A 27,353-nucleotide genomic window follows, 5' to 3' on the forward strand; every position below is an offset into this window, starting at 1 on the left:
TATTTTATAATTTAGTTGAAAAATAATTTTGTTTTATAAAACATTAAAATTAATAAAATAGTATGAAATCATTTATTTGTATTATTTATTATTTGATAGTTGAATTTTATTTAGTTCATTATACTTTAAAATAATAAGATTATCTTTTTATTATAAACATAAAAAATAAAAATGAACAAATGAAAATTTGTTGACCTTAAAAGTAAAAAGAAAAGAATATATATATATATATACACACACAAAAAAGAGAATGTGCTTGTAGTAAGTTTTGAACCCAAGACCAAAAATTTGTGGAAAACTTACAACAAAATAATAACCAATTGAACAACTTGTACCATACAAAATAAATGGTCAAAGTTTTAGTTTTATAAAATATTTGGGGGGCCATGGCCCCTCATTGTCTTAATTAAGCTCCGCCACCGGCAGCAAAGGCTCTCTTCAACAACACCTCAACTAAGAAATAGAAAACTGAACATGGGACTTTGTTGCCAAAACCAATAACTTGGTACAAATCCACAACCTCTAGTTATCATAGTAGGCACCTCAACTATCGCGAAACATTTACAACACAATAACAAAAGTTTTTCCAATCACTAGTTATCACTCAGGCCGATCCAACAATACCCTTTATTCAGCTCCGAGTCACGTTGGTAAGAAGCCTGGATCGAACTGAGTCCAAATCTGACACTTTCTTGATGCTACAAACGTTCATGAAACCCAGGGGCTCAATATAAAGTAGAATTATCAAAAAGAAAATTAAGAAATAAGTAATTCTACTATCTGTAAAAACTCAACCATATTTGAGCTGTTTAGTGAAAGGCCAATATTTGTTTTCAATCGCTAACCTTATCAATTGGCCCTTGCTACCATTTAAAATTTTTCCGATGCAGGTCCTTCATATTTTCAGAGTTAATAAAAGAAAAGGATACTGACTCTCTAATTATAGAGCTTTAATCAACAGTAAACAGGAACAGACTCACCTGTAGATATCATCTCCACTAGGAAGCAACTTTCTGCAGATCCAGTCTGGTACCAACTTTTCAATAAAATTGAGTTGTTCTTCAACTTCGCCTGCACAGATGACAGTGATACCATTAGTAAGCTTAGCAACAGTAATCAACAAAGATTTTTTGGTACATGATAATAAATGGAACTGGAACATACTAATCTCAACAACATTCAAACTGTTCATAACTATCTTTTGCAAAAGCTCCTCTTTTGTGATTGAAGTTCCTCTGACCGAATGAAATATAGGGTGAATCACATTGACCAGGTCAAGCAACGACAATGATTTTTCATCCCTTGTATCTAAACCACCTTGAATATGGTTGGTATTCTCACGAGAGTGACCAGACCTCCCTTCTACCTGAATCAAGAAATCACACACAAAAGAAAGAATTTATTTTTCAATGTAGATTCATATAAAATAAGTTAAAGTTTAATCATGTCTTGACAAAAGAAATCTTCAAGGTGATCAAATCATAGCATAACATGTACATCAAGTGTGCCCCATAAAATTAATACCATGGATTCATGGCTAAAAACATGAAGTCAATTAAAAGAAGGGATAATGTATATACAAGGATATGGTAGTTATCAACAATCCTAAGCACAAGTCAAAACTTCAAGATCTCTTGGAATAACTGTCATAAAAAAATTGCACAGCACAACCATACTGCTTGTGAGGCATGAAAACATGGCAGATTTGACCACCAGTCGAAAAGAGAAAAGAAAGGGGGGGGGGGGGGGGAGAAGGTATTGGCAAATCCCTGTTCTACCGGTAACCCTATATAAATTAAAATGATAAGATTAAACATTTTTTATGAAGTTACACATAGGACAGACATGGTTGAGATGGCATACCTGCTGGGGCAGTACATTCCAATCCTCAGCACATGCAATACTAGATTCGAGGATGCTATTGTATTTGTATGAACCTCTGCTAGGTTGTAAGTTGTCTACTTTGATGTCAAAACCATCATTTCCTTCCATGAGTGGAAAGTCAAGCACTCTTTTTGCTGGTTTGCGACATGATGCTGACTTTCGGGTATCCATGTTCTGAAGCTTGGCATCAGAAATGGGAATCAGTCTCCCAGGTGCTGATTGTGCAGGTGTCTCCGTCATCAAACTATTTGAGGAAGAGGAAACTTTGATATCAGGGCTCTCAAAACTACTATCGCAAACATCATGTGGAGGACAGACAGTATGTACTGGTGTATTAGCAATATTAGGTTGAAAGTGAGAGATAGATTCCTTCCCCTGTCCTCCAGTTTTCATATTAGTTGCACAATCAAATGGTGGTGCATATTCAATTTCTTGGTTATCCTGGCAACCAGATGCACAGGATGACAAGGAAGTTTTAGTTGATGAAAAACACTGGAGCTTTTCGGTTTGGCTAGCAACATCCTTTTGAGAAAAGTGTCGGCTAAAGGATGGACATAGATGGAACTTCCCAGGCAACAATTCAATTTGATTGGAAGTTGACGAAAATGCTTTGGAAGAATTTACAGGCAAATCTACATCAATCACGCCACATGGTCTTTGGCCAAAGGGCTCTGGCAGAACAGCCTCTGGAATATCAGCAGCCTTATCCACAATAAAACAAAAATAGAAAAAGAGATAAATACCTCAATCACAATTTCAAAATTCTTGAGCGAAACATGCAAATAACTGATCCTGGCTCAAGAATACACTAATGAAGAGGTAAGCTAAACAGAAAAAAGACATAAGTAGATACTTTCTCATTATCATCAACCCAACTTTTAACATAAGAAAACATGTTACTATACAGTGTGTATACCTGCTTGATGAAATGATAATACACAGCACATAATTCTTTGCAGGTAATCCAAACACCACAACACAATATATTACCACTAATTGACTCTTGTAGACCTAGTCAGACATAACACAATAGAAGAAGTACCCAGAAGACCCACTAGCAATTACCTTGTCATACTCTTGTAATAACGCAGTGCATTGAACAATTATCCTCGTGACAGCTAACGGTCTATAACAATTTCATATGATTGTTTGTATTGTGTAAACTACAAAGCAAAAACATAACTAACATGATAACTTAAAATTAAAAAAATTACCTCGGGATGCATATTGGAGAAATTAATAAGCCTAGAACTAAAATATTGTCGAAGAGCCCTATCAGCAGATTCATTAGATTCCTCTTCCAAAACATCAAATACCAAGGTGATCTTCATGTCTGACTTCATACACAAGCTCTTCTTATCATGAACAAGGACCGTATCTATATGTATGCCCTCAGGAAGTATATACTTCATTTGTGCAAGATGGGCATATGAGAATTTCCTGGAAATAAAATACAGAACAGTAACTTCATTTTACTTAACCCATAAAACCAAAGTTGTCAGAAGAGTAATCCCTGAAAAAAGATTGCACCCAATTGCCAAAGCGTTAACATTAGTCTCACTACAAACTGAATAACTCCAGCAGAGTCCATCAAAATCAAAAGTACGACTGTAAGAGTCATCCTAGTTGTCTATATAACGTGTTGGAAGCTACTTTATTCATGGACAACTTTGGGGATCTGATGTTATCACTAAACTAAATCAGGAAACATCTAAGAAAACAAAACAACACACCTCTGCGCCAGAATTTCAACTTGGGCACAAATATTTTGAAATGTTGGAGACTTTTTACGCAGATGCAGCAATCTAAGTGAGCAGCTCATATGGCCAAACAAATCAGCTACGGCTCTGTATCTGAAAAAAAATTTAAAAGTAATATGAAATCACAATTTGATTAAAATTAGATGGAAATTGAAAATTTTACCAAAACAATTTTTAAAAAGATAATATAATTATTTAGGGTGCACACTTTTCTGGAAGCTGAGTTTGTTGCTCTTTGGATTTGGAAGGTAAGGGCTCATTCGTCTTATTTGGTGTAGGGCACGCAATTGATTCATCGGATTCGTTGAGATTCTTCGCACACTTCAAGTCCGAAACGCTTCTCGCAGATTCCTCGCACGATTTTTGTTCCATTCTCCAACAACACCAAAGACGATGGTGCAGTAGGAAAAACTGCATGGCATGAAATAGAAGCGGAAAAAAAAAGGAATCAACGCATAAATTCAGCTAAGCATTGTCGTGGCACTGGAACAAAAACTGTGCTCTGTAAAAGAAATTTTACCTGAGCTGAGAGGGTAGCAGGATTCGATTTGGAAAGGGGAAAAAAACCCTAGCTGGGTTTCTGAGTTGACTCGGTAGCGAGTTGTGACTCGGAAAGGAGGGAAAATTTACGAACTTCAAAAATCGTGTAGTGGCTAGTGTGTTTTTCGCTTTCGTTGTGGATTGGTGCTTTCGTGAAAAGACGCGATTGCCCTCGTTTTGTTCAGCCTGTTGGCGCTTTTTTGCAGTTTTCCGTTTTGGGATTTGACCGTTGAGGGGCACTTGGAAGTTCAAAAATTGGAGCCGTGCTGTTTTCTTCGTTTCAGCTTTTTATTTTTTTTGGTCTTGGGGTTTCAGCCTTTTATTTCAGGAACCCATAACATGGTTTACTCCCGTATTATTGGGCCTTGAGCCCACTCTTGTAATAAAAAAAATTATTGTCTTCTTGGTTGATACTTGATAGAGACCTAAAATTATTATTACTAAAATAAAGTACATATAGAGATGTAAATATTCTTTTTAGGAGGTGGAGGTGGAGTCATGGATGTTGGACGGAATTGGGTCTTTGGGGGATAAAAATAGCAGGATAAAATAGGGGTGCAAATATCCCTATCCGATCCGAATATTTGGTCCAGTTCCGAACACTTTAGGGGCTAATTTGATGTAATTTCATCGGGTTTAGTGTCGGATAAGGGTCTCAAAAATAGACCTGGTCATTATTTCGGTCGGGTCCGAGTCATATCTCGGGCTACCCGAATTCGGCCTGGTAGCCCGGTCATCATACACAATTAATATTTTGTGTTATTAGTGATGGATCTATCATGGCTATTCTTATGTGGAATTTAAGTATTGTAAACCTTAATATTTTGTGTTATTAGTCATTATAAGACTATAAGTTAATGTCTTATGTTTATAATGCATAAGACTTTTAGACTAATGTATAATATTGTGTTATTTGTATTGATTTAAATATTTGGTGTTATTAGACAATATTAGTATTGATTGTGGTTATCCTTTAATTTTGAAGAATGGTTGGTTCTTGTTATATTTTTCTAAGTGAATTTTACCATGTCAAATAATAGTTGGAGTATTGGAAATTTGGATATTTTTACATGCTAGCTTACAAGTTACATGCTAGCTTACAAGAAGGTATCAACGTAATGTAATGTTAACGGCTCGGTTTTTACCCGATTTTCACCCGGTATAATTGTGACCCGAAAGTGTGTTGGTTTCATTGGGTCTAGGGTCAGATTCGGGTCTAATAAATAGACCCGATGTATATTTCGGGTCGGGTTTAGGGTCACATCAAACTCGATTTCACCCGACTCATGTGCACCCCTAGGATAAAATAGGGAAAAGAATTGAGTTAAGAGTTGACTGACAAAAAATTACAAAAAAATATGGTATACCTAGTTATTTTATTCAAATTTTGTTAATGTTTAAAAGAAAATGTGAGTATCTTAATGTCGCAATTGTATCATCAATAAGAATTAAAAAGGATTGAAAGTAACAAATAAACAAAGAAATGTGAGGTGTCGGAGGCAAAGTAAATTGTAGAAATTAAAGAGAAGATGAAGAAGAAACATAAATGTAAAATAGATGAACAAGTAAAAGTAGAAAAATTTTATTAATAAAAACTGAAAAGAAACAAATTACAAGTGTTTGAGTTCAGAGATTCCTAATTTTATTCTGTGATGCCAAGAACTGAGAGCGTTTTGGATTTTTAAGTGTTTTCTAAAAGAACTTAACTCCCTACAAAATGTGCTTAAAACTCTATTTATAGATTAACCTAATGTCAACTGATAGTTACCAAGTGAAAATTTAAATGGCATCCGTAACTGTTCCTGCACTTCTTATTCGATACCAATTCAAAAAATCAAAATAAATAATCAAACTATCAAATGACCTAATTAATTAAAATAAACATAAATATTATATATAGAAACATAACTATATAAATAATTATTTCTTTTTTATAATTTTTTATAAAAATAATATTTTTTTGTCAATACTAGTATAGTTGTTTTTAAATATCAAACCATGAAATTTTGTTTTTGATTTTAGTCTAAACACTATAAATATTATTGGACATTTTTTTTTTCCTCAACCATTGGATTTGGATCCAAAATAGGGATGTTGAACAGTCTTGGATTAAATAAGCTCTATTAGTCCACTTGGGACAAAACCATAAGGCAGATTCAGATGAACCCAAAAGGCAATGTTAATAAAAATAAAGAAATGATTGAAAATCCTAAATTATATCTTCTTAATTGTTTTTCTAATTTGTAAATAAATAAAAAAATTATCATCTTTTATGTTTTAAAAATTATAACAAAAATAAATTTTTATTAATTTAATAATTAGAAAAATGAATTAAAATTATAATCGTTACTCAAAACACAATTTCAAGGACCAAATTCATTATTAGAATGAAAAAATTCACATCCTTGAAAATAAAACAAAAAATGCGCAGGATCTCATAGTTTATCCCAAAAAAAAAAAATACTACTATTTGAAGAGACAATTATCTTATTTAAAAATTTATTTGGATTGCATTAAATATATGACTGACTTATTTAATATTTTCATAATTGTTGATCAACAAGACAAGTATATCACTTTTAAAAAATGTATCACTTTAAAAATTTTAATAATTTATTTAATCAATATAAATTATAACTTTAATTTTATAGATATTTCGATTCCAACTAATGAATATTATAATTTCAATTCAATTAATTATTAATAAATTAATATTTACAATTTGTGAAGATTATTCTAGTTATATAGAATATCGTGTAATTAAAGAGAATGGATCTTCTCCATTTTTTACCTTTAATTCTATAAGTAGGACTAAAATTAAATATGAGAGAAAAAATAATAAAAGATGAAATTTTACATTAAACACCATCCAATTTGTTTTTTCACCAAAGAGAATTCACTTCCGTAACTAAGCAAGGAGGATGCAAGCATTTGTTAGGATTTGATTAAATTAGTCTCACATTGTTTAGGATAGCAAATGAAGTTGGTGGCCTAAGCTATAAATATGAGGCTAAGTTCTCCATTTGTTTTTGCACCAGTCAAAAACACTTTAAGTTTGTATCTGATTTTTTCTTTTCCTCTATACTCTTTGATTAGAGAGTGTTGTGAGGTGTATTTAGATATTTGTTTTGAGAGAATGTGGGTGTACTAAGGTGCCGGTGTTAGAGAGAAAGAAGTCTATGTGTTGTAACAATTTTCACATAGTGATATTCTTTGGTTGTCATTTGATAACAGCTAGTTTTTTCTCCGATAATTAGAGTTTCCACGTTAAATTCTTGTATTATAATTGTGTCTATTTTATTTTTCTATTAAAAATGTTTTCTTAAAAAAAAATGGTGTCTTATTCCCAACAGCATTGTATATGGTTGAAAGTATGAAATAAAAATATCCATGCACATGTATAGGAGCGAAATGAGTCATACAGTTGACCAACCTAACACACTATGATTATTAACACCACGTGTCACCCTTCTTGACCAGTAGCTTGATCCTTGTGGCCCCCACCTTTCCAACCATATTATAGTTGTATCTCACACGTGGAACACCCAAGAGCCGACCTATAAAAATGATTTGGAAGGTTGGGAGTATGTGGGGCCAAACACTCTTACTATGAACGAACGTTACGAAGATGAACAAATTATTATGATGCAAAATTATACATACATACATAATATATATTATATTTTCCTTTTGGTTTATATATATTCTCGTCGTTTTATTAAGAATAATATCCATATCAATATCATCAATATCAACTTCAATCACGTACACGTTCATTTAAGCAAGGATATTTCATTTGCTTAGCTTCCATTGATTAATTATAATGCATATCTTATAATAAAAAGATAGATATTATTATTATATTTGACATAATTTATTGAACGAAAAATCTCATATATCATCTCTTCACGTATATTATAGTAAACTTTAAAATTTAAACGGTAATATATTACTATAGTCTATATATATGTTCCTTACATGTTTTCTTTCGTTTCTATTTCAGGTTATATATTCTCGTTTATTAATCTCTTATGTAAGACTTCACGACAGTGTCGTGGGTGTTTCGAATTATTCGTTGGAAATAAATTAGTGTACATATTTTTCTAGTTTGATATGACATTTCCTTGCCACATGGCAGTAAAACAAAGATCCTTATGTATACCAGATTTCAGGGAATTGTTCAATAATTAGTTTTTTTATGTTTTATATAATAAATAAATTCATCCTTATTATTCAACTACAGTCGGTTGACCTGAGATAATTCACTGAATTCAAAATAAAAATGGAAACGAAAGACATACGATAACAACAACAATGATAAGGACAAGTCGTAATAAATAGTTTGATATTTCGTAAAAATAAAAGATACACATTTAAATATAAAATAAAAATGTAATCTCTTTCACAATTTATAATTTCCAACAAAAAGTAATTAATTAAGTGCATAACGTTAATTTGATGAAGTTTTATATATATGTATATCAACTAATAACACAAATCTCAAATATATCTATACTACAATAATTATTATAATGAGGGACGGATCCACCTATATTTTGGTGGGGCAATTGTCCTCATTTGAATTTTAGAAAAACAAATAATAAATATATATGTATTTGTAATGTCTTCATTACAATAATAATAAAGATTATTATATTATATAAATTTAGAAAAAATATAAAAAATAATTTTTAATTAATTAATATTAATCTATTTTAGTGTTTAGGTGTATAATTTAAAATTTAAAATTAAAGATTAATAATTTTAGGTTTAGATTTTAAGATAAACAAAATAATTTTTAAAAATTGGTCATTGTTGGCTAAAAAAGATTAGTTAATTCTGTAAAAAAAATTATAACATAAATATTATAGTGCCAACTCTATAATTAAATAATGATTTAATAAAAAAAGAGAGACATTATTGTCTATAACTATATAATAAAAAATTGTGATTTGTTTGATTCTTTAATTTTTATATTTTACATAATATTTTATTTTCCTCTCACATAATTATATTGAAAAATCGAAGTTGGTCCATTTATGTTAGACTCTTTATAGAATTTTTTTAAATATTAAGGTATAATTTTTATTATATAAAAAATAATCAATAAAAATAACTTTTTATGGATATAAAATGTTTAACAAAATACTAGTATTATAATAAAATATTATGCAACATATTAAAAAATTGATTAATATATTTTAAATTTTAGATATATAAATATATTATTATTTTTGCCTCTACTACTAAAATTATCTGAATCCGTCATTGATTATAATGATGATTATGGCACTTTAAAAAATATTATTAACATATAAAAAAATATAACTTTAATCTTAATAACACTTTAATACATTATTTGTGAAAGAATTATATCTGCAAATAATTGTTGAAACTGGCCAAATAAAGGCTATAATCATACTTTAGGCCGATTATAAAATGAGACAGCCTAATCCAAATAAGGGACATGTTAAAAATTCACTTGAGTTTCACTTGAAAAATTATAGAATTTGACTTAAATATTAAAGTGTTTTTTTTTTTTGTAAGTATTTACACTTTGTGTTTTTTATTAATCAAAGTATATTTTGTCCATCCCAGTGAAATGGAACTCAACTAAAATTTGGACAAATTATACCACGGAAAGATCAATCAAGCAAGAACAATATATATATATATATATATATATTAATTCCGTTAGGTAATCAATAAAGATTTAGCCAATAACAAATTAACAAATATTTTTAAATTATATTTTATACTAATTAATTGTTATTAATGAGTAATTATTTAAATTTTATTTTTTAAAAATATAAAATTAATAATTATTAATTACAGTTATTTAAAGTTGGCTGGTTAAAAATTATTCACTTATACTTTTTCATAATTTTTTATATTTATTTTATATTTAAATTAATATTGGTCAATCTTTTATTTTTTTACTAAAAATATCTGATTCTTTAATTATTTTTTTCCTCTCTCAGCTTAAACCTAAAAACTTTGCGAGATAATAAACATGCATGCATCATATACAGTATTTTTCTTCTTCTTTGCCTTTATTATTATTGTTATTTGACACGTAATTTTGGGACTCCATAAATGTGGTTGGCTTAAGTTGCAAGCTGGCATGATGAGAAAGGAAACTAAGCATGAAGATTTTTAATTTTAAGCTAAGATCAGATCAGAGGGGTATGTATTGGCATCGAACAGTATGCATCATACACTTTTGAGTGCTAACGACAGCTAATGGAATTTTCCTGAATACCACTAACTTCTCCATTAATTACTTCTTGTAAGTTTATATCATACATACATGCATGGTTTATTTATTTATTTATTTTTTTCATGTCATTTTCCTTAGAATTAATTAATATATGATACTAAAAGTTTGTCCCACTAAAATTAAGATTGACGGTTTACGTGTGATATTATTTTTTATAAGTCACCATTCCACTCGATCTCTATCTGTCCCTCTTACATGTATATTGGTTTAACATATGACAATTAATACTACTAAATACTATATATATATACGATATTAATTTTATTATTATTATTATTGTTAATTAATCTAAATTTGATGGGAAGAAGCTAAGTGTATGTGTTGTACCCAGGAAATGAAGCATGCAGGTGTAAGGGAAGCTAGAGTAGTTATATATATATTATTGACTTATTGTTATTTAAAAACTGGTAAAAAGTTGCAAGCTGGTGCTAAATTAGTGGCAAAGTGGGAGAAGGAACAAGAATGAATGAACCACTTGTGCTTATGAGAGTTGCATGTCACATGTTTTATTTGCCAAAAAACTCACTATTAGTGGTGATGAAGACACATTATGTATGAATTGTCCACATTCATAAATATTTACTAATACTTACAAAGAAGAAATTTCAAGTGCTTTAAACCCCGTTGTTTGTTTTGTGGCTCAAGAGTTGTTTGGGATCACAATACTCCACTCAAGAAAAAAAAATAAAAATAAAATACATGTTGAAAACAAAGTGATCTATATAAAAATATTTTCATAAAAAAATATCACATATATATATATATATATATATATACTACAATGGAACCGAAAAATAGCGGTAGTTTTGTTGGGAAATTGCGATGATTTTAAACCGCCACAAAACGACATGCTAGCGGTTCTATAACCGTTACGGTTTAGACCGTTGTCATTTAATTTTGCGACAATTTTTACAAATCATTGACACAATCGTCACAAATTAGATAATTAATTTTGCGGCGATTACAGAACCGCCGCTATTTTAGTCAGTAAATTTAAAAAAATCTGCAACGTGGGTTTAAAAAAACTGCAAATGTGGGTTTTTTTTTTTTAAAGTGACATTTTTGAACCGCCACAATTTCACACACAAACTTAAAAAAAAATTGACTAATTATAAATGGCATTATTTGAAAAGGTTAGATTCTAATTGAAAAAACTTTTTAAAAATAATTTTTTTTCTTTGTAAATAAAAAACACTTATTTAACCGTTTTTATCTAATATTTTTACATAAAAATATATCTAATAAAGCTATTCATCTAATATAAAAAAAAAATGACTGAACAACCATCTGATCTCCTCTCAATAGAATATGTGTGTGTAACACAATATGTAGATACCTAATTAGATTAAATCGACATCTAGAATATTAACTACTTGCCAAGCTAAGAATGAGTTCGTTGAGAGGCAAAAGCACATTTGATATAGTATGATATATATGCTTTTGCATATTAAAAACACTAGATAGTAAAAAGTACCATTTCATATAATTTTTTATTTGCTTTTCCGGTCTACTTATTTTTATCATTTTCGGGTGGATGAGTTAACTTTAGCTTCCACTTGCTAACGAAATTTTCTTCAGATTGAGCATTAATATATCATCATCATATTTTGGTGAAAGTTTATTGAACATTAATTATCTTCACCCACTTGTAAGTTGACTTGGGTAGTTTATTTTAAATTTCTAATCCTTGTGAAAACAACCTCATTAGACGGCAAGCAATCCCATTTGCGGCAGTAATAATGGTAGTGTGGTCACTTGGCACTCAAATACTTAAGTAACAAATAAGAGAAATATAATGTTCTAATCATGATTTTGACACTACATTTTAGATATATTAAAACATTGTGTTAACACTTTTATTATTGTTTATATCTATATTAATAACAGTCAAATATATCATAAAGATTTTTATATATTATTTAATACTAAATATGCTTTTGCATAATAGAAACAAGTAATATAGTAAAAAGCACCAATTTATAATATAAAGGACTTATTTATATTTTGACAGTTTTTGAAAAAATATTTTTTTTTGGGTTATTTTTAAAAAAATAAATAAAAATAATTTTATATTTAAATATTTCATGCAAAATTTATTAACTATATTTAGACTTTAGATATAACAATATAAATTTATTTATTTATTTATTTATTATGTAAAAAAATGTTTTTTTAAATTTTTTTTTTTTAAAATATGTAAATTATAGCTTCTTAATTTTTTTATTTTTTCAATATTTTTATTTCTACTACTAGAATTTATTAAATTCTTTAAAAAATTGAAAAGAATAATTTTTTATTAAAAAAGAATATTTTTTAATCAACTTAATCACATCCAAATAATCACAAACACAAGCATAGTCAAATATAGCTTATAGGATATATATTATTCTTTATATCCATATTAATAACAACCATTTAAAAAGCTTTATGTTTATGATAACAAGGATAAAAATGAACTAAGACAATAAAAGGGGGAAAACTAAAACCAAAACGAAATTTTTGTAAAACTAAAATACAAATGATCTATATTTAATTATTTATACTAATAAAAATATGGACACCAAAAATACTACTAAAAATACTTAAACCTATTTATTTTTGAAAAATTTTGCTGGTAAATAGTAGAATTAAATAGAAAGTACAATATTTTTTAAATAAATTTTGATTTTAAATTGAATTGAATTGGGTCATGAACGTACACTAAATATGTTTTTGCACAATAGAAACACTAAATAGTAAAAAGTACGAATTTATAATATAAAGGGATTATTTATTTTGATGAGCTTCTGAAAAAAAAAATTTTTTTGAGTTATTTTTTTTTACAAGATTTAAAAAAAATAAAAATAATTTTATATTTAAATATCTCATATAATTTTTTTTCATTTATTAATTATGTTTGAGCATAATAACATAAAAATTAATATTTATTTATTTATTTATTATGTAAAAAATATGTAATTGTAGTTTTTTAAGAAATATATTTATTATGTTTTTTAGTATTTTTATTTTTATTACTAAAAATTTATTAAATACATAAAAAAATAATAACTTTTTTATTGAAAAAATTTTTTTTAGTCAACTTAATTAATAGTACCCAAATAAATACAAACACAAGTATAATCAAATATAGCTTATAGGATATATATTATTGTTTATATCCATATTAATAACAATCATTTAAAAGCTTTATGTTTATGATAACAAATTAACAAGGATAAAAATGAACCAAGACAATAAAAGGGGGAAAAACCAAAACAAAATTTTTGTAAAACTAAAATACAAATGATCTATATTTAATTATTTATACTAATACAAATATGGACACCAAAAATACTACTAAAAATACTTAAACCTATTTATTTTTGAAAAATTTTGTTGGTAAATAGTAGAATTAAATAGAAAAGACAATATTTTTTAAAGAAATTTACATAAAAATATGTGAGTTTTTTATAATTTTTTATTATTAATTTTTTGTTCCTTTTTATTGAAAAATACAATAAGATTATTACTAAAAGTAAACCTTACTATATCGTCACCATATATTATAAGATTATAATATCAAACGACCAATATTATATATAAATAGGACATAGCCTATATGTTTGTTTATGTTGTCCAATTTATTAGAATATTTGTTGTTTCTATCTTTGTTTCCAAACAAGACTGTGTCTCTCTGTCTCTATCTATCTGAGTGTTTCTCGTTGAAGGAACAGCTAAGAACCCACATTCCTTTTGATTTTTTGCTTCTTGGATCTCCATTTTTGGGGAGGTTGTGCTTCTGGGAAGCTCTCAAGATCTATGCTTTCTTTTGATTTTGGATTCAATTGAATTGTATGATACTAAAGTTTTGTGCTTTCTCCATCTACTTGTTCTGGTTGCTGAATCAGACCTCACTTTAATGTTCATGGTATGACATTAGCTTGTGATTCTAATATTTATTTTTTTGAAGTGAGAAATTCAAAGGGAATGAAATTATTGCAGGTCTGGAAATTGTTCTAATGGAAAAGTGTTTTTTTTTTTTTATAAAAAAAATAAAATATCAACTCAACCAAGTTCAAACTTTAGCATTGGAGTGAATTATGAGAAAAAAGGGGTTTTGCCTTTTCAATCCAAGCTATATGGATAATAAAAAAAATTGAAGATTTTTGTTGTTTTTCCACCAACTCAGGAGCATTTTTCTCATTTTTTTTTTTCTAAAAGTTTGAGCTTTTAAAATTGAGTTATTGTTCAATTCTGGTTTTCTTTAGATGTTGAGTGTTATCCAGTATTCCTTTGCGTTTCTGCAATGTTTGCTTGTTTTGGGTATCTTTGGAAATCCTTTACTCACAATTTTTGAACTTTCTGTGAATTTTTTAGCCGTTTACTTGTTCAAGTATGCAAGTTAGAAACTTATAGATGAAGCTACTTTACCTTGATGAATTCTTCACTGTGCTTAAGTCTGAACCATTTTCATTTCCTTACCTTCTTCTATTGATGATGTGATATATTGTTAAGAGTAATGGGGTGCACGGGTGTTCCTACCTTTAAGTTTATTACCATGAAATTGAAAGTATGGTGTTGGTGTAATCTTTTGAAGCCTTTTTCTCTTGTTGTCACAGTTCCTAGTTGACATGGACAAACACTTGTCATATCTCATGCTGTTCTTGTGATATTATTACTTTATTTATTTTTCTCTATTTATTTCTTAATTAAGATCTCTCTAAATGTGATTTTTTTTAATGCAGAGAATACCAGAAATTTTGACTTGACCAGTCAACAGCAAGGGCAAAGGACAAGGTTTGTTAGTTACATAAGTCTTTGGTTCTTGTTTTTAATTAAGGATTATGGTCATGAAGATTTTGTAGCTTGTTGGGAAGTGGATATAGTAGTGAGAACCATTAATACTGCTGAAAGCTGTCGAAAAAAGTATAAAATTAATGGCTCCAAATAAAATATTTGTCAAGTTTAAAATATTGTAGAAGAGTTCAGTTACAAGTTGAATGTAAATGCTGCTCGTGAGTGTAACCTACTACCTCTTTTTTTGGTTGTTTTGGCAACTTGTCATTTAATTAGTCAAGTTGATGGTTTTTCTAGTGTTAATCTCTCAGCTTCCTTGAAAGTTTGTTCCCGGAAATGAAGAATCTTTGAATCAAATCAAACATTTTTATCTCTTTGAATCAAACCAATATACTGTGGGACCATTATTCCCAGCACTATATTGTTAAGTTTGCTCTGCTTGATGTCGGAGACAATCGAAACTCACTGTCTTATTGAAACACAGGATTCTTGAGGGGTGGTTTATTTATTGTATATAATACACATAAGCATTTCGAAGGTATAGCAAGGCTCCAGACATGGGGTGCTTGGTGTCGACTCCAAAGGACTCCGGTGGAAACAGAAGGAAACCAGGGAGTATTGGAGAAGTTTCGGTCTATGTCCCCGGTCTACGAATTCCTAAACCTGTTGATTTTGCTCAGTCACTTGGAGATCACTTGTCAAAGAAAATAGTAGAGCGCCTTTCGGCTCTTAGAACACGTATAGTTGTAATGGCTGGCCAAGAAGGCCCTACAATTACAAGAACAAAAAGAAAAAGTGCTACTCAACATGGTCAGTTTCTTAAACAAAGATTAACTTATTTTATTTAATGATAAAAGAAGGTAGATTAAATTTACTGATGCATTGGTATGGCAACGCATGATCATCTGCAGGTGGTTCGACACTGCTTGATCTTCTGCAGGCTCTAGAAGATTATTTGCCGGTTCTTTTGGGGTTAGTCAACGATGGTAAGTCTTATATTTGTTCTTTATTTTGTAATATGTGCTTTTGCCTTTCTGTAAGATAAATATTCTAATATTTGCTTTATGGTGAAGGAAGCCATTTACAATATAAAGTACAATTTGTTTGGGTGAATCAAGAGGATGATGCTGAGGTAACTCCAGCCATTTTTTTTTTTACTTCTTTCCTGGTGTATATTGTATTTCTGGATTTGATTTGAAAATTATTTTCTACACTTAAAAAGTGCTGATCAGTTTGTTCCCACCACTTCCATTCTTTATGGTGTGGCGTGATTGACGCTTTCACAGGAAACAGCCATGTCTAATGGTTGGTATGAAGTGTTGTCAGTTTTACATTTGATGGCAATGCTATTACTATCACAGGCTAATTTTTTACTGCTTCCAAGATCATCCACTGATGGTTATCAGCTTAAGGTATCTGAAGGTAAGTAATTTGGAATTTTAACACAACTCCATTGTACGAAACAGCCAAAATCCATTGTAATAGATTGGTTTAGACCTCAAATTAGACTCTTTGCTCTTGAGATAATTGTTGTATATACTCTAATACTTTATTTATAAGAATGTTCTGTCTTCGCAGTTGCACTGATCTTTAGTATATATTGTGTCAATTGCGAAAGTAAAATAGTTGTTACTTGTAACAGAAAGCAGACGAGCTTCTGTTGATATCTTCTTAAAGGCTGCTGGATATCTGGATTGTGCTGTCAAACATGTTCTTCCCCAGTTGCCGGCCGAACTCAGGTTAGTACATATATATGTCATTTATGCAATAACTGGAATGAAGCATTTTGTTTCCCTGTATATGACCTATAAAGTTTTCTATATTATTTGATGTTCATTACATGTGTTCTGATTATAGGAGGAATTTACCAGTAGACTTAGCAGAAGGAACGCTTCGAGCACTCTCTCTACAGGCATTAGGCCAGGTATCAATTATAATTTCATATGGACCTACTAAATGAGGTGTCTTATCTCTGCTGTGGTGTATTTATGATCCACTCTTAGCTTTGAAACATTCAACTGAAAATCCTCCCTGCTTTGGTATAATTGTTTATTTCTTCCCTTGTTTAGGGAGTGGATATCCAACTTGGAATGGCAATTGATAGTACCAAGGCCACTCTAGCTGTGAAGCGTAGACTTGCGTGCGAAATGGTGAAATGTTGGCAGCAGGTATGATAATGAAGAATTAGTCCTTTACTCAGTCTGTACCCTATTGATTATGCTTTTGTTTGCATTAGTTTGTTAACATGCGCCGGTTCGCTAAGCTTTGGTTATTTTTATATTTCACTCTTTGTTTTCAGGCTCAAGATAACATTATGAACCTTCCATTGGCAAATGATTGGGGCGAAAAGCATATTCTCTTTGTGAAATGGAAATATGTAGAAGCAAAGGTAGGGGATTCTTTGCATCTTGATATTTGTTTATTTATAAATCATGAGTTGCTGTAATAGTAATGATTAGAAATCTCTATCAAGTTAACATAAGTGATTACCTTGTTGAAATGGTTTACCAGGCTGCAGCATATTATTATCACGGTTTGATTCTTGATGAGGGAAATACAGAGAAATCTCATGGGATGGCGGTAGCTGCTTTGCAAGCTGCAGATGAATATTTCAAGGAAAGTAAGAAGCTGAATGAGGCATTCAATGCAGCACCTCCATTGTCAAGGTCACCATCATCTTCCCTTTCTCACAATGTTTTGCTGTTATTTATCTGAAAATCCATGCATTTGTGAATCCTTTTGATGTTGACTTTATCTGAAACCTCAGTGTTTGGTTTCACTTCTTAGATTTAAATGATTTCGCCACCTCGTTCTAGAACTTGGCATGATGAATTTTTTAGATTTTTTGTCTCATCTTCCATTGCCTGTTGAAAATTTCAATGAAGATACTTTTGTGTAATATGTGTACACAAGAAGCTTGCAATCTTGAAGGCTCGAAGCTATGTCGTTTGGTATACTTGTTTGTTGCCCATCTAACTCAAGTTCATGGTGCAGAAATCCACCACTTTGGGGGACCATGAAATATCTGTCTGAGAAAATCCCCAAGGATACTTCGAGCAAGGTGCGAATCAACCGTGATCTGTACTCTCATGAAAGGTAAATTTGCATGGTGCATGAGTAACTTTCCGGAATCATGTAGTTATGTATTATTCTTGGTTACTGTAAAGTACTACAATGACTAATAAAATCACATCTTGTCATTGTTTGTCATTACAGGATCATGGAGACAGCACCAACATTGCCAGATTTCGCATTGGCCTTGAAACCAGATGAATATCAACTTCCTGCACTTGACCCCTCTTGGAAAACTGAGAACATAAAAATTGGAACAAACTGATGCTAACCATTTCAAGGGTGTCATAAACATCAAAACAAAACCTTGAAAGAAGCCAATCAAGTTCAAGCTCAGAAACTGAAAAGGGTGTTGTTTTCTTCAGTTCTTGTTAATACAAAAAGGAAAATGGTTTTTAATTGAACCTTGTTTTGGTTTACCCTTTTGGGCCTTTTTTTTTTCCTCCCTTTATAAATTGATTTCCTCCATCTACACCATCAGAAGAGATCCATGCAAGTAGAGCTTCCAATGGAGTTCAATGTAAAATTGCCCCACTGCTTGTGAAGAAAGAATAGCTTCCCAATACCAAAATAATAAGATTGTTATTTCCATTTCATAGTAAAGCAAGTCGCATCATTTTCCATACGTGTGTAAAATCGACATGTGCATCTGGATATAAAATGATAAATTTCTTGACAAGAGTTCTTATATTCCCTTTTTTCTCTATACCGTACTCTTTTTTAGGCTCTCCTTTCTTTTCTTGCAAAATGCCATTGAATGATTGGTAACACCCTAAAATTAGTTAATAACTTGAACTTTTAAAGCTCTAAGGTTAGGAACTTCTCTTGGTAGGAAAAGAGACGATAAAGTTCAGAAACTAAGTGATTTTAAAAGAGGAGATAGAAAATAAATAATGAAACTTATATTATTCAATTGTATTTACATTCTTTTTTATTTATTACATGTATCTTAAGTGCATATGTTAAAGTTATCAATTGAGTTTTTTTTTTTTTTTTATAGAAAACATATAAAATTTAAAATTTTTTATGTATTTATTAAAGTTTAAATATATATTATTTAAACTCTTTTAGTTTTATTAACAAAAATATTGCCCTGGAATGTATCATATTCATAAAGAAGGCTTTTTACTCAATCATACGTTAAAAAGCTCTGGTCAACAGTAGTCTTAAATTTTTCTCCTAAGTTTGACCATTCAGATGAGATTTTTTCTCTAATTATCTTTGCTAACCCCTGTTCATGCTGAAGTTGTGGCATTTTTTCCTTCAACCTGTCTATTTGAGATTTAAGTGTCTTTCCTTCTTCAAATATCTCTCTCTTTCTCTGAACAGCCACATCCTTTTCTGATTCACAAGTAGCCAAATAAGCCTTAATGGCATTGATTTGGTCCTTGAGCTCATTTTCCAATCCCACAACTTCCCAAAATTGGTTCTTGTTATCTTCCATACCTGCTTCTAATTCATAAGCTCTCTGCAATTCAGAATTTGTGAACTCAATTTTCATGCATGCTTCAGTGTAGTCCCTGCTCCAGTGATTGAACAACCATGAAGCTTCAGATATCAATGTTTTCATTCCTTCCGAGATTCCATCATCTGTGGTCAAATTAGAGAGGTAATCTAAGTTGGCCTTCATGACTTTGCCTTGTTCAGGACGCAACAAGATTGAAGCACCTTGGGAGATGAAATCTTGTACTGTCATCAATGCTTTCTTGGTCTCTTCATTTGTAGCAGTGTTATTCGCATGTTTATCACCCCAAAAACTTGAAAGAACACGTGCTTTGGCTTCAAGAGAAACATAAAATGCTTCCATTTCTATGTTTTCTTGAACTGGATGGTCTTGATTTCTACTTAGGGGATCATCAAACTCATTGAATTCAGTTTCTGTGTATATTTCTGGTCCACTAAGTTCACTACTTGATGAAGAAGTAGGACTTGGGGCCTGAATAGATGGGGGCTCTAAAATATCTGGTGTTTGGCATGATTCTCCTGGAGCCATTGGTAGCTGATGATCTTGGGATGCTATGTAAAAAATGCAGAAAAAAAGGTGTGTGATTAAAGATTTGGTTTTACTAAGGATACTGATTAAGATTTTTAAAGCAGAGTTTTTATATGATCGGAAAACAATGAGAAAGAAAAACCTTGAACAATGGTGGTGCTATTTATCTGGTTTGCTACAGATGCGTCCAGGTCAAAATTCAAATTCTGGTTGGCTGTTGTTGTGCTTGTGCCTCGTCCCTCCGATGGAGCCAAATTTTGTTTCTGCTGCATTAACTGTATCTTAGCTCTGTGTGAGTCTCGACGCGCAATTCTAGAATTTGGCTTCATAAACTGTTTTGGAGAATGTCCGGTGTCCATCCATCTTCTATGATCCTTTTTTGGATCAGTGAATCGAATATCCTCCATACTACTTCGTTGAAATACATGGAGTCCAATTTGGACTGTAATATCAGCCCTGGTTAGCAATGACATCTGATCTTTTTGTAATTTGGGATTGCTGAAAAACACCACATGGTTCCATCCATTTTTTGAAAGCACATCATCCACCTCAACTTTGAATTTTGTTAGTAGTTTACCCAGAACTAGAATTGATAAATGATCAGTATCTAGACTGAATTCGGAGAACTCGTGCACTTCATGGTTGTTGATGATCAATTTCGGGCGAAATGATTTACAAGTATGTTCATTAATGACACACACAGATATGGCGGGGAACTTGTTACGAAACCAGAAAGAAATTGATGATCCATGACAAGAGTGGTTGAACCATTCTAGAATCCCAAGCATTGGTAACCAAAACTCCCTGCTTCCTCCCTTGTGCAAATCCTGTTGGCCACAATGATTAATACTAAGCAATTCTTAAATGATAGAAGTCCATTTTAAAATATCTGTTGCTTGAGAATTTTGGTACATTGAAAACTTAATGTATTTGGATACAATTTATAGTTAATTAGTTAGATACATTTTAAAACGAAAAGAATAAAAAGGAGTGCATACACAAGAATGATAATTTATAATAAGAGTGAAATGATGAGATTTGGATAGTTGAATTTTATGTGAATGGTCAAAATTAAAACACAACATCATGACTTTTGAAAGAGCCATATAGACACCATTTGACGACTTAATTCTAAAGGTTCTAGTATAGTTTATACAACTGAGTTTTATGCCTCTTATTTTAGTCAGTGACTATTGACATGAAGACGGTTAGAGTAGTCTTTATACAAGGATGATAGTTGAGACGAAACGCGTGTTATTTAAGACAGTTTAGTCATATATATGTCAAACTATCTAACCACTGTCAACTAGTATCTTTGCATGAAAACTATTCTTATCATCTTCATGTGAGTATTGACTATTATTTATAAACCATTGCTTTCATGTAATACACTTCTTATGATAATATATGTAGAGAGCACACTCAATATTATAATCAAGAATTGAAGTATATATACTAACCTGATTTTGCAACGACGAAGTCAAGGATGTACATTTTGGTGCATGCAAAACTTCTATGCTTGGTGGAATCCCTCTAATTTTCCGAAGATCCATGCAAGCATTCAGAAAGATTTCCTTCAAAAAGTGACATTCTTTGGTGCTTGTAGTTGTAGGAATAAGTGTGAGGTCCAGGACTTTCAAGGATCCACAATGTTTTGCAGAGAATATTTCTATGTTTGGTGGAATCCCTTGTATCTCTCTAAGTTTCTCACAATGATCCAAAATAAGTTCCTTTAAAATGGAACATCCCTTGATGCATGCAGGTAGAATTGTGAAAGTATTCCATGATAAGTTTAACTTATTCACATTGGTAAACAAAGGGATACCAATTTGAAGGAACTCATCTGATATATTGCAGTGAATGAACTCAAAGTTGTGCTGAATTGACAGTATTGCTGAACTCACTTGTTCTTCCCCTTCCCCTTCCCCTTCATCTTGTGTATATAATAGCAACCCATCACATTTGTAAATGCTAATTTTCTGAAGTTCTGTTAGCTCTAACATGCTACTAGGTAACTTAACAATTCCAGAAAACCGCATTTCTAGTGTTTGAAGCTTAGTAAGAAATCGAATTGAGAATGGAAATGCTTTTATGTGAGTATGGCACAACTCAAGCTTTATTAAATTTTCCATCTTTCCCTTTATATCCGGAAAATTCTCAAGATTTGAGCACCATGAAAAATCAAGATATTCAAGAGATGGTAACAAAAGTGCAGGAAAACTCCGAAGCGCCGAGCAGTGGCAAGCATCCAACTTTCTAAGTTTACCCAACAATCCAACAGAAGGGTGAACTTCAGTTACATTCACGCATAAGCGAAACGACAATTTTTCTAAATTTGGGGCCACAGATACATCAGGTATCTGTTTTATGAACTTACAGTTATTAAAATCTAAATCTCTCAAATTCATGAACCTCTGCATGAAAAAAATAAAAAATAAAAGAAAATAAGATTCAGACGAATAATCTTAAAATGAGTTATATGGTTAACTGTCATGATTAGATAAAAGAATTTATGATACTTGCCTCTTGCATCTGGAGCATGTTGACTGAGGATACACAACTATAAGGTAACTGGAATAAGACAAGTTCTTTTGGACAAAAATGAGATGGCAAAAATTCTGAAGGATATTTTGCCCATTTCAACACCTTTAAACTATTTGGAAGATGTTTGGGACCTTCCAAAAAGCCACCTTCATTGATGATAAGTGTTCTGAGATTATCCATCTTCTTGAAAGCATTGCCGTCCCAGTTAACTTTTTCATCAAGTTTGGGGAGTGTAAGCTTTATGATTCCAATTTTATTACTTCCCTACAAACACAAGAAGCATTAGTTTCTCAAAAATGCATGCTTATATCTCACAAACATGAATATTCAAACAACATATAGAACAAAATACCACTCTCAAGTCAGGAAAAGAGACTGGAAATAAAGAAAACAATGACTCAGTGGTAAACATGAAACAGTCAAAGAAAACAACTAGAAAAATGAAAAATCAAATCATAAATATCAATCAATCGTACCTCATTTTGTTCTAAAACATGCTTAATATCCTCGAAAAACCACATCCTACTACGTTTTCCAAGTTCTTCTGATTCTTGTCGGACAATTTCTCTGCCCATGTCTTGTATCAAATCATGTATCGTCACTTTATCATCATCAATCTTTATTAGAGATTTATCAACCAACACTCGGATTCCATTTTTGGGGCAAAAACCATGATGAGCACGAAGTATTTCTTCAACATATTGTAATCTATCTCCATTAAAGAAACAAGCAATGTCAAGAAACAGGTTCTTCTCATCATCCTCCAAATCATCAAAGCTTACTTTAAGTATTTTTTGGATCTCTTTGATGGGAATTCTTTCATATTGTTCTAAAGCTGATTGCCATTCTTCTAGACTTCTACCAAACAAGTTAGAACCAATTACTTCTAAAGCCAATGGAAGGCCAGAAGCATAAGTGACTGTAGAGTTCAAAATGTCTGCATAACTTGGATCCACTTCATCATTTTTAAAAGCATTGAATCTAAGCAGATTAAGAGCTTCTTTTTCATTTAACTCCTCCACTTGATATGTTCTTTCAACCCCATAACTTGCTAATAAACCTTTGTTTCTAGTTGTAATAATGATTCTACTGCCAGAACTAAACCACCTAGGATTTCCAACAATGGCTTCTAATTGCTTCATGTTGTCAACATCATCAACAACTAATAGAACTTTCTTTCTGTTGAACCTACGCTCTATCATTGAGACTCCTTCACTGACATCTCCTAACTTAATATCCTCTCCAAGTAATTTAGAAAGCATTATCTCTTGTAGATGTTCTAAGCCGTGTGTCATTGATTTTTCTCGCACCATACCAAGGAAACATACACCTTCGAATGATTCAGCAATGGAATTATAAACTGCACGAGCAAGAGTTGTTTTACCTATACCACCAATTCCATAAATTCCTAACATGTGAACATCAACAGATCCAACATCCAAATGAGAGTTTACTTTTAGAACTTGAGACTCCAGTCCAACAGGGTGATATGCAACATGTAAATATCCACGGCAAATACATTTAGAGACCGTATTAACAATCTTCTCAATAAGCTTACATTCAGTATCGTCACCCCTGCACAATGACCAAAACTTAAAATAGTTCTTTCTTTTTCTTCGTTGAGAGTAAACTACTAATTTTAACTATGAAAAATTTTGGGCATAACTTTAACGATGAAATATATAAATGAACTCAATACTCTAAGTTTAGATTTGTTCGACCAAAATACCCAAATTTTCAGAAATGATAGTTTTCAAAACTAGCACTGAGATTTGGACATATCATGAACATGCAACGGCGTATATAATTATTCAAGGTTAAAAAAGCAAATTTCTATTATAGTTTGGATCTTAGGGTTTTAACATGAAAGAATCAAACAATTTTCAAAAATGAATAAAGTACCCAATTTTGAAGTGCTTTCCACTCAAATTGGCCGCTTGCTTTAGAGCCATCTTCCATTTCTCCAACTTCTCCATGTCTACTTCCTTTAAGATTCCATTATTGTCACTTTTGAACCTTTCCTCATGCTTAACCAATGCTTCTCCATAGCTTCCTCTCAGATGTCTCACATGAGAAGGATCTACGTCATAAAAAACCGGTAAAACCATCTGGACCTCAGCCTTAGCGCACTCCATGATCTTGACAAGTTCATTTAAGCAAAAAGATGAAGTTGCATAGTTGTCAGAGAACAGCAAGATAGCAATTCTCGACTCCTCGATCGCCCTGATGAGCGACCCGGGTATATCTTGGCCACTCTCGAGTTTCTCCTCGTCAAGGAATATATGGAAACCCTTGGAACGAAGAGCCTCGTAGAGATGGCCAATAAAGTTTTGGCGAATATCTTGGCCCCTAAAACTGAGGAACACATCGAAAGCCCATCCAGCCATGATTATACTTCGTTATTGCACTTCAAATAATGAATACTAATATACACTGAAGAATAGAAGTTCACTGTATCTTATAGAAACTACTGGTACAATATTGTGTGATATTTTCCATGAAGGGTTCAATAGTTTTAACGTTGACTTTGTTCTTGCTATTCAGAAGGGCGATGGATTCCATGTCCAACCTGGAGGACCTCCAAAGTTTCTTGTCCGGAGCTCAATTCTTCGGAAATTCTTGCGGATAATTTCCATTTATAGTTCCTTAATCCGTCGCAATACTGAGCTCTATTTAAAGGTTTGCCGCTGGCCAATAGGTTGCTGCATGCACAAGGCGGGATTCGAACTCCCGAGCGAACTAGTGAGCTAACCACTAGATGAACCCAACTTGGTTTATAGTTCCTTCTTTAATTTAGTGGATAATCTGACCATATACACAAAATCTAACTTAAATTGATCCGGTGGTAAGAACACTTTGAAAAAAAAAAAAAAAACCTACTCCTATTATTGTTAATATTTTTATGCAAAAAAAATTCAAAAATATAAATAAGAAAATATATTATGTATAAATAAAAAATCAGTTACTAAAAATATAAAAGTATACATTAAAAATAAATTAAAAAATATATATATACAAATATTTAATGACTGATGTTTAATATATTCATAATATTTTTAAAATAAGAATACTCTTTTGCGTTAGAAAATACAATTATTTCAAATTATTTAATAAAACACTTTCTAATAAAATTATTTAGTTTAATTTTAAAAATATATAAGTAAATGATGTATTATTTATAACTATTCTTATATCATAAGTTTTATCTTACCTACATAAAAATCCACATGAATGAAGTATAAAATGAATTTGTCACGGCCCAAAATTTAAAAGGAGTCGTGACTCGCGCTCATGAAAATATTCCCTTAGCAAACCCAACAGATTCGAATATAAGATAAATAAAAATGTTACAAATATTTTTGATAAATTTACAGTTTCTATAATGAATAATTATATATTTTTAACAAAAATAAAATAAATAAATATAGAGGGATCCTGCCTGTGACATATGGAGTAGATGACGTTTAAAAACTCAACCAAGAACAAATACCCATTGCAGATTATTACCCTTGAATAGAAATACTCACATAATCAAATATTTATTCCTGAAAAATATTTTTAGAAAAACAGAGTGAATTTTGTAACTCAGTGACTAGACAGTACATCTATAATTCACATGAGACCATATAAAAATTATTAATAAAATAATTTTAATTAGAAAATAATAACCTATATAAATAAGTGAATCAATAAGGGAGTTCTCATACAGAAATCAAATCAAATAGTCTACACTTAGGCGGCTCCACCTCTAAGGGTAGCCCTTTCCTCTCGTGTGTCCGTACGGAATAACAGATCCAACGTGTGGCCTACATGTTAGGCTAGCAACGCCCCTGCTAGCTGAAGTCTGAGCCAGATGCATCTAGGTTAACGTCATAACCGCCGTTAACTACGATTTTCTAATATGAGCCTCCCAAACCAATTCAAAACATATAATTTCAAATATAACAAATTCTTCAGTCTTCAAACATATAATGTATCAAATCAAATCAAATAATACTTTTTCATCCAAATCCTTTTTAATCATATTTTCTCAGTCCTAAGGCATTTCAAACATATTTCACAATTTCAAAATAAATAAATACCAACAAATACTTCAATGCTTCAAAAATACATATTCGAATAAAATCAAATGTTTTAAAATAATATAAAACTTCTTCAAACATACATATAATAAAAACATATAGTCTCATGTGTATATTAAAATGAGCTTAACAAGGATAAATATTTAGTTCTAATAAATTGATTATTAAAACCAATTTAAAATCCCTTGATAGTAATCGTTGTAAGTATAACTAAGTTCAAAGCACCGTATATCAAAATAATTATAGATGTAAAGCCAAACAATTATAATTATACATATAAAGCCTACTCACAATATGGTCCTAAGGGACCGAAGAGGCCGAACCCGGAGTGCGAAATTAAAAGGTGAGGAGAGTTGAAGTAGAATGGAACGGAAGAGCACAGAATTTGGACCAAGGCAATGGCAACAACTTCAATTCTCACG

General features: G+C 31.1%; 3 protein-coding genes across 7 annotated transcripts; 1 reads left to right on the forward strand and 2 right to left on the reverse strand.

The window, feature by feature from the left end:
• Positions 1-287: 287 nt before the first annotated feature.
• On the reverse strand, positions 288-4,336 carry LOC112751556 (CDT1-like protein b). The gene is made up of 8 exons (XM_025800723.3): positions 4,165-4,336; positions 3,853-4,055; positions 3,618-3,737; positions 3,099-3,324; positions 1,864-2,586; positions 1,165-1,366; positions 981-1,071; positions 288-698 (listed from the first exon to the last, which is right to left on the reverse strand). The coding sequence occupies exons 2-8, from the start codon at positions 4,014-4,016 to the stop codon at positions 632-634; spliced, it is 1,593 nt and encodes a 530-aa protein (XP_025656508.1). The 5' UTR covers positions 4,017-4,055; positions 4,165-4,336; the 3' UTR covers positions 288-631.
• A 9,667-nt stretch (positions 4,337-14,003) lies between these two features.
• LOC112751557 (uncharacterized) lies at positions 14,004-18,991 on the forward strand. 5 transcript variants are annotated; one of them, XM_025800724.3, is made up of 13 exons: positions 14,004-14,371; positions 15,189-15,240; positions 15,725-16,050; positions 16,152-16,226; positions 16,314-16,372; positions 16,527-16,662; positions 16,883-16,979; positions 17,098-17,164; positions 17,310-17,408; positions 17,540-17,629; positions 17,752-17,906; positions 18,235-18,336; positions 18,457-18,991. In XM_025800724.3, exons 3-13 carry the CDS (start codon positions 15,798-15,800, stop codon positions 18,575-18,577), a joined length of 1,254 nt encoding a protein of 417 aa, XP_025656509.1. In that variant the 5' UTR covers positions 14,004-14,371; positions 15,189-15,240; positions 15,725-15,797; the 3' UTR covers positions 18,578-18,991. The 5 variants fall into 5 exon arrangements, with proteins under 5 accessions (XP_025656509.1, XP_025656510.1, XP_029148492.1 ...); XM_025800725.3 differs by having other exon boundaries at positions 16,602-16,662; XM_029292659.2 differs by having other exon boundaries at positions 15,779-16,050.
• A 377-nt stretch (positions 18,992-19,368) lies between these two features.
• Positions 19,369-25,495, reverse strand: LOC112751558 (TMV resistance protein N). The gene is made up of 6 exons (XM_029292660.2): positions 24,752-25,495; positions 23,326-24,424; positions 22,829-23,113; positions 21,766-22,719; positions 20,448-21,132; positions 19,369-20,328 (listed from the first exon to the last, which is right to left on the reverse strand). The coding sequence occupies exons 1-6, from the start codon at positions 25,234-25,236 to the stop codon at positions 19,442-19,444; spliced, it is 4,395 nt and encodes a 1,464-aa protein (XP_029148493.2). The 5' UTR covers positions 25,237-25,495; the 3' UTR covers positions 19,369-19,441.
• Positions 25,496-27,353: the final 1,858 nt, after the last annotated feature.

The sequence above is a fragment of the Arachis hypogaea genome, chromosome 15 (assembly GCF_003086295.3).
Source record: "Arachis hypogaea cultivar Tifrunner chromosome 15, arahy.Tifrunner.gnm2.J5K5, whole genome shotgun sequence".
NCBI lineage: Eukaryota > Viridiplantae > Streptophyta > Magnoliopsida > Fabales > Fabaceae > Arachis > Arachis hypogaea.